This window comes from Chelonia mydas, chromosome 14 (genome assembly GCF_015237465.2).
Source record: "Chelonia mydas isolate rCheMyd1 chromosome 14, rCheMyd1.pri.v2, whole genome shotgun sequence".
In the NCBI taxonomy this organism is placed as follows: domain Eukaryota; kingdom Metazoa; phylum Chordata; order Testudines; family Cheloniidae; genus Chelonia; species Chelonia mydas.
The window spans coordinates 2,614,298-2,624,899 of record NC_051254.2 but is presented as its reverse complement, the minus strand read 5'-3'; the positions used below and the strand labels follow the sequence as shown (position 1 = coordinate 2,624,899).

The window sequence follows — 10,602 nt, the reverse complement described above, 5'->3', positions numbered from 1 at the left end:
GAAGCAGCACAGCCCCTGGAAATATTTATTATCTAGCACCAAGTCGCATATTCCCCCAGAAGCATTCACCTAGCAGCACCCAAAGGGATCTCTGGCTATCTTCCATCTCAGTGCCCCATTGCAGAGAGGGTCAACTGAAGGGTGTGTCTTCAAGAAAGGGACAGCATGCCAAGCACTGTTGGCTGGCAGGCATTGCTCAGGCTGACAAGCCAAGGCTGCAGACATCCAGCAGAGCAAACTGGTTTCCAAGGACAGATAAACCCAGATGCAACCTACCAGCCCAGGGACAAAGTTTCTGTGAACACAAGGTCAGTTCGGGACCGAGAGTAAGCACCATTCAGGCTTTGCAACCTGGGCCTCCGGTTTCTGTCTGATTCATCAGCCCGTCCTGTATCCTTCCTGATACCCGTCCTGTATCCTTCCGCACCATGGGGAAGCACAGAGCTGTCCTCTGCAGCTCAGTGAAATCACACATTTCACTTCTGTTTCCAAAGGTAGAACATTAAAGTACACAGGATCTTTGTGGTGATAATTTAAGAAACCACACACTTCGTTCCCATGTACAGAATCAATCACCTGTTCGTACCCACTCACGCTTTCCACACACCCCGACACACATACGTGACACAGAATGGGGAGTGCTGATAACTGAAAGCAGAAGCCATTTCAATCGATCTGCATGTTTCAAAGATGAGTCCACCTCTGGTGGGGAGCAGAGCAGTCAGGGGACAGCTTTTGAGCAGTATCTTAAGCCAGCGAGTCCCTGTTCTAGTTTTAAGAGGCTCATCAGATTCCTAGAACTTATGTTCTGCTCAATGACACCTAGCACCAGAGGTTTCCACAAACAAATGAGCATCGGTGTGAGATCTGAATAGGACACCTTCGGACGCATGGCCTGGCAGAAGACAAGGCCTTTTCCATCTCACTGCAGAGCAACTTCTCTCACAAGTGCTGCTGCGGCCTACTGTAAATTAGACCACTTGCCCTGTCACAAACACAGAGATCCCAGCCCAGAAAAGCGCTGGTCTCCCACGTAAGCAAGTTTTAAAATGAGATGCAATGGGAGGACGTTCTCTGCTGGCAGCCCCACCACACCCACTTTTGTGCCAGGCCCAATGTCATAACAGCTTTGCCACACCTCACTCAAGGGTGCTTGAGCAGCAAGAGATCTGAAGCAGGAAAACTTGTCTCCTCGCCCCTAAAGGCTTCTCCTTCAGCACGAGAGGCTGTCGCTACCCACAACGTCACTGCCTGCAGGAGGTCAGAAGCGATGCTTGGGCTCAACTTGGCTGCATGCTGCCCATACCCTTAGAGCGAGCTCTCAGATCCCAGTGCCAAGCCAGACAGTCTGATTTAGACAGTGGAGCCCCAGCCAGAGGAGGAAGATCAGAGGGACACAGGATCACAGCCAAAGGGAAGGTCTGATGGGTTCCTAGCAGTGCAGTGTAACATAAGGACTACGAAAACCATTTTTAACACTCCAGTGTTCCAAGACCAGCACATGGGCTTCTAACAGATCAGTGAGGGCAGCACCGGTTGCACAGGCAGATTTGCAATTGAAAGCAGCCTGCAGAAAGCATTTGGCTTTGGAAGTTTTAAAGTCACTGTTTAATCCAGAGACAGCGCAGCTGAGTGAGTTTAAATTACAAAAAGAAAGCACTAGAAAATAATCTTGATACAAGAGCGATAATCTGCTGAGATTCCCTGCCCTGTGCAGGAAACCTCACTCCAGCACATTCGCCCAGCGCAGCTGGGATGCTACTGTGACGTTTCCTGTCCCCAGGGCATGCTGGGATTCCAAACTGTCCATGATGGAAGTTATTTGGGGTTATCCCCAGGAGTGGAATTAAGATGCTGCCACCAGTTCTGGCTTGGCCCTGATCTTGACAGGTGATGCTTCTGTGGAAGAAAGAGAAACTCAGTTCAGAATAAGAGAAAAGAGAGAGTCAAGTCCTGTGAGAGAAACAGGACTCATCTCTCATTTCTCTGCAAGGCAAGGAGCATTCCAGCAGCACCTGGGAAATCTACTGAACGATACAGCAAGAGTAATTCTATTTATCCAGCATCTCCCTCTGCCCCACATGCTGCTCAAGCAGTTAAAATACAATCTTAACAAGTAACAGCTACAATCTAGACACCTGAGAAAGAAAGACCAGTGCACTGCATCATACAACATAAGGTCAAAGCAAGCAGTTTCCTGCAGGGGCACTGGCTAGACAAGATCTCCCTCATCTCTGTGTTATGACAGCCTGCATCCTCACAGGGACTGAGCGGGCCGTCTACAGGCAGAGCTCACGTGAGGGTATGGCCAGCCTGCTATCGATTGACAGCATGGACTGACTGACTCCTGTTCACTGTCCAGTTGTCATAGCCAAAACCAGACGTCCTGCGGCTTTTACTGCTCCTGGTTCCTACAATCAGGAGGCTGGATTCCTCTCTTACAGCGAGTCTCTCAACGCTCTGTTATCCGTGGGAGACTCAGCTCCACAAACCCAGCGCGAGTCCAGCCCATTCACCCCCAGTGCAGGGTTTCCTTGAAGCAAGGGCAGAGCCCCATTTCTCTGGAGCTGGATTTTAACTCCTTCCTCCCCAAAGCCAGGCTAAGGCCCAGGAGTGTCACAGTTCACCTACCCTTGCATTCTGGCCTATTTTTGGCTCATCAGCTGTGTGTGCTATCTACACAACCCCTACAGCGCAGTGTCCTGCACTGGATGCTCAGGGGTGAGCCAGCACACGAGCCCCTTCTGGAGGCAAGAACCATCACCATGCCCCCTTGGGTCCTAGCGTTCTGAGACACGCGGTGCTCATGAGACAGCGATGGGCCTAGTTTATGACCCTAAAAAGAGAAGCAATTGGATAGGCACTGGATCCCCCCTAGTAGCAGCACCCTGCGATAGCAGCCGAGCTGGGAGGGATCCCAGCCGTTTCTGGTACCACAGAATCCCAAGCCTGACCCACATTCTGGGAGAGAAACGCAGTAAGTTCTCTAGGGGTGAGCTTAGCACGCTAACAAGAGTTATGCATTGCTGCTGGGCCAGGAAGCCTCCCTGCAGGTGAGAAACGTCACTTGGGATGGCCTGGTTTAACAGAGGGTAGGAGTGCAAGACCACTACGCAGACTATGAGACACAGTGGCTGAACAACATGAGAGGCTGGACTGAGACTGAGCCATGGGGGTGCTGAAGATCCAGGGTGAGCTGCATTTGTCAGAAGAAGCTTGCACAGCCCAAGCCCACACTGCACCAGGCACCGTTCAGCCGCTCACATTCAGAAATGCTACATTCACCGCAAACAAGAAGGGTCCCAAGTTGCCGTTAGACCCCCGAGAAGATTCAGGAGAAGCAGAAGTCGTACGATCAAATAAACAGACTCTACCTGGGATCTTTTCTGGGAGTGGCTCAGCGGGAACTTCAGGGAGCTCGAGCTGTTCCTGCAAGCACATTAAACATGTCACGTCTCACTCACCCCACATGCCACTGTGTTAGCACAGAGCTCCTTGCAGGCTTCTGCACTGAGCTGGTTTGGAAACTATACGAACAGGTGCTTCGGCATGCAAAAAGGCATCTTCCCCCAGAACTGCAGGAGACGCCGCTGCTTCGAGTTGCTCGTTTTAGTGCTGTCCAGTGGACCAGGGCATGGCCTGGCTTTGTAAACTGATGTTTATTATGAGCACGGATTAGCCATGAGTTTCCCCCTGGCAGGGCCAGCTGCAGAGTCCCACCACCACAGCCCCACTGGATTGAAGGTTTCCGGTGGTAAAACCAGACAACCTCAAGACTGAGTTTGGAGCAGCCATACACTCCATGCAGGGTGGAGGGGTCGAGAACAGAAGTGAAAGGGAGACAGCGAACCCGGTCTGGAACAGTCAAGGTCTTAGTCAAGTAAAGTGGGACAGCCATCCAGTGAAGGCAGTGCCCCAATCCACAAGACTACTGTCTGTAATAACAGTGTAAACAAAAACAACCCTTAAAAACATTCCAAGTGGTCTCAGTGTCTCCCAAGTACAGAGCATCTGCCTGGCTTCTCAGATGACCCATAGAACAAACACATGCAGCTATAATTAGGCTATCCAGCAGAATTAAATCGACTACCATCTCTACAGGGGGAACAACCCCTTCCCTGATGAAAGATTACCACTTGGAAATGTGGAGTAAAAGTAATTACCAGAGCATGAAATTAAGGCTCACCTGAGTAATGGCATTTAATTCTTCTAAAATGGCATCTTCATCTTCTTCCGTGAAGCTGCCAGCCAGCATTGCATCGATTTGCTGTGCAGGAGAGAGACGGATGTGCCAATGAACACCACAGCATGACAGCTCTGCTGCTTACAGCACCACACACACAACAGTGCATGTGATAAGGGGACCCCACACCACAGACAGTTATTGCTCTGGCTTTTTGCTGCGGGAGGCCTAAATTCAAACCCTAATTTGGTCACCTATGAAATGAGTTTTGGCAGATCTCAGCTAGCTGGTAGCCTGGAGCATAGTCCACATCACAAAAACACTGCATGATTGGTCATCTCTGCTCAGGACCGTATATGTGCTCTATACGTACCCTTTGATATTCCACAGCATCTTGGGTTTCATCTATTATTCTTTCCACTTCTTCTATTGACATGACCTAAGAGGAGAAAGCCAAAATCCGCATATAAGGGCTGCAGAACAGATGTGAAAACCCACAACTCTGCCTCACCCAGAGCTCTCTGGGTCACCCTTACCTCATGCATTTTATTCAGACATTCATTGCCAATTTTCAGGCCTTCAATCACCTTCATTTCAATCTGGGTGAATTCAATATCCTGGACCTGGAGTAAGAACATGAGTTACAGCTGAGTCAAGAGCAGTCACAGCCCCATCCATGGGCAGTACAGAAACAGACTGGAAGGCTCAGGCAGCTGGAATATGGAGCCTTTTACTTAGCGGTTATTGGTCCAAATCTGCCCCATGTCAGTAATAATGAGAAGTAGTAGCCACCTGATTGCTGTTCCGGCGCCCGTGCACAATGAATGCCTTCACTCAGGTGGCTGCATCGAGACCACCAATGAAGTGGGCAGTAGCTGGCTCCCTTGTTGGCAGTCTTAAGCAGAGGCCTAAGGCTAAACTGGCCCTGAAGCTGAACTCCACCCACGTCTAGAAATGGTCTCTCTAAAACGGAGGGGAGGCTTCCACTGCTGCATTCGACCAAGGCTTTACATACTGATGAGACACAGGGTTAAGGCCCAGTCTACATTACAAACTGGACCTAGTTCATAACTAGGTTAGGAGATAATCCTGGTGTAGCCAGTTCTATGAAATGTTTGTACTACCAGCCTAGCATTAAGTGCCATTCGTGTTCGGGCAGTTAGCTGTAATTAAGGGACATGCATCCTAAACAGCTGCGCAAAATAAGCCATTCCCTGGGATTCATTGATTCTTGCATACCATGCGTTCCAGGTTGCTGATTTGGTTTTCTGTTTTATCTAGCAGCTGCTCTTGGTAGCGCTTCTTCTTTAGCAATAACTTGGCTTTTCTGAATGAATAAAAGAGCACAAAGACAACTCAAACAAGTGAGCCTAAAAAGATTGCAACAATGCTACATTACAGTTTTTATGAGGCGTTCTTCTAAAACGTACACGTCAAGTGCAATGGCGGAACAACTCCCATCAACAAGACGGTGATAAAAAGGGGCAGATGAGTCAAACATTTACAGTCAAGAGATTTCTTTTAAGAACAGATTAAGCCAGTAACCAATAGACAGTTCTGAACTGTGGGAATTCCATAGCATTAGACTGGGGAGAAAACCTAATAGTGAATTAGAATTAATGGTTAGCCATCTGCAGAGCCAAAAAAAAATATAACTAAATATGGTGTAAAGTTTCCAGCATTTACTCAGATTGTTGCGTGCTCTGAAGTCCACGTCTTTCACTAATGCGGAAGAGCACTGTGCAGCTTACAGAGGGTTAACATGGGTCACGCCAAATCTGTATCTAGACGACAGAGAATGCAGCTGTCTTCAAGTGCGCAGCTTAGCAGCGGTGCTCGCTGTCAGCCGGTGACTCTCCAGTACTGACACGGGCTTCCAGGAGCAGACACTAACCAACAATGGATGACCTCTTCTGGGTTATGGGCAGCCCTGGGGCCAGACCACATGAGGGCAATGCTTATTTGGGCCTGGAGTAGGTAAGGAAACCCCCTCAAACAGATTAACAGGAATTTACACGTGACCACAGATCTTTTCAGGGGAGGGGTGGATAGAAAGTATTAGTTATTGATCAGGATTGAAGGCAACAGCCAGGCCTGCTGGGCCCTTCCCATCCCATGACAACTTTAGCTTCTTCACAAGGCTTCTCCTGAGACAGACTGCTTTTCACTTTCACTCCAAAAAACCATTTTAATGCCAAAGATTTACCAAATCCAAGGCAGGAAACACTGGAGAGAAAGCAAGTGGCAGGAGCAGATGGTGCCCAGCTGGCAGACCAGCGACAGCCACAGTGGGAGAAAGGCACGGGCTGGGGGTCTGAGCAATGGAAGGACAGAAAAAACAGCATTTCAGGTCACCACTGGAAGCTGTGCAGGCCTCTTCAAATGTATTTTGCCCTGGAAAATGTCTCTTTGGTTTGTTTTAGGCCTAATGATACGGGACCAACAAATTCCAGACAGAGCCACCATGGGAAGAGTATCAGCTCTGTTAGGGAGTGTTCCCGGATCGGTTAGAGTTGTACTTTGTGCATAGCTGTGTTATAATTAAGCATGCAGATTTACTGAGCATTTCTGGGAATTCTAACACACTTGTGGGCTGGGTGGAAGCATCATAAGATGTGAGCCTAATGGCCAACGGACTAATCAGAAAAGCACAATGAAAGGAGAAGCGCGTATTGCTATTCTAAAGTACAACTCAAAAGGACATTGTTAACTAAACAGCACATTAGATTGGGTTGCACACTCTTTGGGAGATTACCACCCGCCCCCCTAACTGGGCTCTGATCCTGACTGGAGCCTTTGAATGATATCACAACACACACAATTATATATATAAAAATAAATAAATAAAATATGCATGCTACATGCCAGTTCCTTTACCAGTTATCCATAATACCTCTGATGATTAACAGTGAAAGGATTCTCAAAAACTATTCTCAAGTCACTAATTGTGCTCTAAGAAGAAAAGGAGGACTTGTGGCACCTTAGAGACTAACAAATTTATCTGAGCATAAGCTTTCGTGAGCTACAGCTCACTTCATCGGATGCTGTAGCTCACGAAAGCTTACGCTCAAATAAATTTGTTAGTCTCTAAGGTGCCACAAGTACTCCTTCTCTTTTTGCGAATACAGACTAACACGGCTGCTACTCTGAAACCTGTAATTGTGCTCTGTTTATTTTTAGCATTTCTCCCAGCTTGGACAAAAAAAATAATTAAGATAGTTTCGCTTTCAGGATCTTAGTACTGCAATTTATGGGTTTCAAAAACTGCAGAGGACTGTTTATTTGTATTATAGTAGCAACCAGAGAACTCAGGTCAAGGCCCCATTGAGCTACGCACTATCAAAATATCATTTCCATTGGATTTTTCTTTAATTGTGTTCATATTTTTACTGACGTGAGCTTTTATAAAAGATTGTCTTTATAAAATTTAAATCTAAAGGGCAAATTTAAGGTGACAATATCAGTTTAAATTGGGTGATAGTCAGCCCTCTGCAGTGACTTGGCACTGTTGATATGGATATGGAAGTTAGGATGTTCTAATTGGGACCAAAATCCAAAGGCACCAATTTCTTCTGTCCGGAGTACAGATTCTGCTCTCCAAAGTCTGCCTGGAATTCTCTCCACAGGCAGATGAACCCAGATAAGTGTTGTGGCTTTATAATTAAACACAAGCTGAGCCATGCTTCCCAAATTGATTTTTTGCATAAATTGGAGGATTTAAGCCAAAGAATTAATTCTGTAATCTTGTCAGTAAAATAAAAAGCTTTGTTTCTTAAAGGACAGAGAGATTGCCATGAAATCTATTCCAGCCCATGTTTTGGTTAAGAATTTTCCTCTGCAGAGCACGCCAGCAGTAAAGCTCAGTGAAAAGAGGTATTTCTGGCCAGGGATGCCCAATTTTGCCCAACCCTGGACTATGTTGTTAACATGTCTGGAGCGTGCAGAACCTGTGTAATTTGTAGAAAAAGGAACCCACTACTTCAACCCATGGGAACTACAGGTCCTAGCAGGGACTGGTGCACCCAAGAAGCGCCTACACAAATCAAATTATAGCATTAGCAGATGGCAGCTGTATATTGAAGAGTATGACCACAGTCTAGTTTTTCAAACCCTCATTGAGACTCAGGCAAAGGCCTTCCAAGCTCAGCACACAGGTTCACTCTGAATCCTACTTTTTAACCTCACTCCTTCTACAGAAAGGAGCCCTACGTACGTATCCCCTGAACTCATTTACATCCTCTGTTTCAATAACATTTCCTGGTAACTTTACTCCAGATGTTTGAAACAACACAGATCCTTTTGTATTGCAAGGACGCTGTCTTCTCTGCCATCTCCGGCCTTCACATTCTGCCACTGATCAGAAGCTGCAGCGCCTCACTTACTCTTTCTTGCCATTTCTCAGCAGCTGCCGGGCGACAGCTCTCTCTCGTTCCAGATTCAGAGTTATCCGTTTCTGATACTGCTTCAGTTTATCCCGCTGCTGTTTCAGTTGCTAATGGAGAAGAGGAATAAAAACAGTTAAAAGACAAGCCATGGAAGCTTAACTGTACAACTGCTGTTTAACAGTCCGGGTCAGGCACACCTGCCGTCCATTCCATCTGTCCAGATAGGTCCTGATTTTCTAATCATTTCAGTGGCTAGTTCCTAGAAGACAACAGCATAGCAGGCAGCTAAAGTGGTTACATGCCAAAAGTTAACCCTCAAACTGTTGTCTCCTCCTTGCTTTGGGACGTCACGCTCCTCAAAAGGAAAAATGCTCGCAACAGCGGCTCCCAAGACAGAAACACCTACAGAGCTTTGGGGGGGTTTTTACCCCCTTGGCAGCCGGCGGAAACGACTTTCTTCTGGAATTTTACAAAAAGTAAGTGCTACAGGGATGTCCCAGGACAGCCAGACACACGCACGGACGTCCTCAGTGTGACCTGGAAGAGTTTCCCAGAGAGGTACATACTGTACACGTGGCAGGGAAAACAGAAAAGAGCAGCTATACACACGCATTTAATAGTTCCTGAAGGACTCAGGACCCAGCATACAATGCACCATCTTGATCCAAGGGAGAACGAGGTGTGGGTGGATAAAGACGGAGAATCACACCTGATCTTGGTGATCATATGCCAATGCGAAGGCCCTGATTGTGCAATTAACTGTGTGGGTGTGCCGGCCTGGCGCCCCACCGCAGACCCGGGGGGGGGGGGGGGGGGGGAGGTATTTGCAGGCTGGGGGCCCGGCCTGGCACCCCCCGGGGGGAGTGTATGGGGGGGTGCATGGGGGGGGCCGGAGCCACCCCCGGGGGGGTGTATGGGGGGGACCCAGGGGGGTGTATTTGGGGGGCGTATTTGGGGGGCCCCCATGGGAGGTGTATCGGGAGGGGGGCTGGCACCCCCCGGGGAGGCTGTATCGGGGGGGGCCCGGCCCGGCGTCCCCCGGGGGGTTGTAGGGGGGGCCCGGGGGCCCCACGGGGAGGGTGTATTTTGGCATCCCCCGGGGGGGGGTTGTATTGTGGGGGGACCCGGCCCGGCGCCCCCGGGGGGGTGTATTGGGGGGCCCGAGGGCCCCACGAGGAGGGTGTATTTGGGGGGCACCCGGCCCGGCGCCCGCCGCCCCGGGGGGGTGTATTTGGGGGGGTCGGCGCCGCCCCGGGGGGGTGTAATGGGGGGGCGTATGGCGGGGGACCCGGCCCGGCGCCCCCCGGGGGGGGGTGTATGGGGGGGGACCCGGCCCGGCGCCCGCCGCCCCGAGGAGGTGTATTTGGGGGGGTCGGCGCCGCCCCGGGGGGGGTGTAATGGGGGGTGTATTGGGGGGGCCCGACCCGACGCCCCCCGGGGGGAGGTGTATTGGGGGGGAACCCGGCCCGGCGCCCCCCGGGGGGGATAAATGGGGGGGGCCCGGCGGCCCAGGCTGGTCGCTGCAGCCGCGGGCCCGAAGCGGAGACAAGCGGCGCCGGTTCGGCCCCGGCCCAGCGCAGGGACCCGCCGCCGGCCAGGCACCGCCGGGGCAGCCCGTCCGGGCGGCGGGAAGGGCGCGGGGGGCGCGAGCCGCCCCTCACCAGCACGGCCCGGTCCTGCTCCGTGACCCGGCTCCGCCGCTTGCGGCCCAGCAGGTTCCCCATGGCCCGGCGGCCGCTCCCCGGCTACGGCGGCCGCGCAGGGCCCGGCCCGGCTAAAAGCGAAAGGCGGGGGGGAGGGGCTGCCGGGGAGAGCGCGGGAGGGGTCTGGAGAGAGGCGGGATGGCGGGGGGTGTCCCGGGGGGCTGCAGAGAGGAGAGGGGCAGAGGAGGGATGGGGGGGACGGGGTGTCCCTGGGGGGCTGCAGAGAGGGGAGGGGCAGAGGAGGGATGGGGGGTCAGGGGGATGGGGTGTCCCGGGGGGGGCTGCAGAGAGGAGAGGGGCAGAGGAGGAATGGGGGGGGTCAGGGGAACGG

The 10,602-nt window shown here is 51.0% G+C and overlaps 1 protein-coding gene across 1 annotated transcript; it reads right to left on the bottom strand.

The window, feature by feature from the left end:
* Positions 1-1,589: 1,589 nt before the first annotated feature.
* CHMP6 (charged multivesicular body protein 6) lies at positions 1,590-10,369 on the bottom strand. The gene is made up of 8 exons (XM_037914235.2): positions 10,230-10,369; positions 8,566-8,675; positions 5,423-5,510; positions 4,720-4,806; positions 4,557-4,622; positions 4,187-4,267; positions 3,375-3,429; positions 1,590-1,899 (listed from the first exon to the last, which is right to left on the bottom strand). Exons 1-8 carry the CDS (start codon positions 10,290-10,292, stop codon positions 1,847-1,849), a joined length of 603 nt encoding a protein of 200 aa, XP_037770163.1. The 5' UTR covers positions 10,293-10,369; the 3' UTR covers positions 1,590-1,846.
* Positions 10,370-10,602: the final 233 nt, after the last annotated feature.

Bases quoted from the DNA above. Each gene is read 5' to 3' on its own strand.
- CHMP6 (XM_037914235.2), bottom strand. From the start codon at position 10,292: ATGGGGAACCTGCTGGGCCGCAAGCGGCGGAGCCGGGTCACGGAGCAG. The intron at 4,623-4,719 runs GTAAGGGTGACC...TTCTCCTCTTAG, and splicing joins GTCTGAATAAAATGCATGAG to GTCATGTCAATAGAAGAAGT. The intron at 1,900-3,374 runs GTAGAGTCTGTT...TTTCTTCCACAG, and splicing joins ACTCCCAGAAAAGATCCCAG to AAGCATCACCTGTCAAGATC.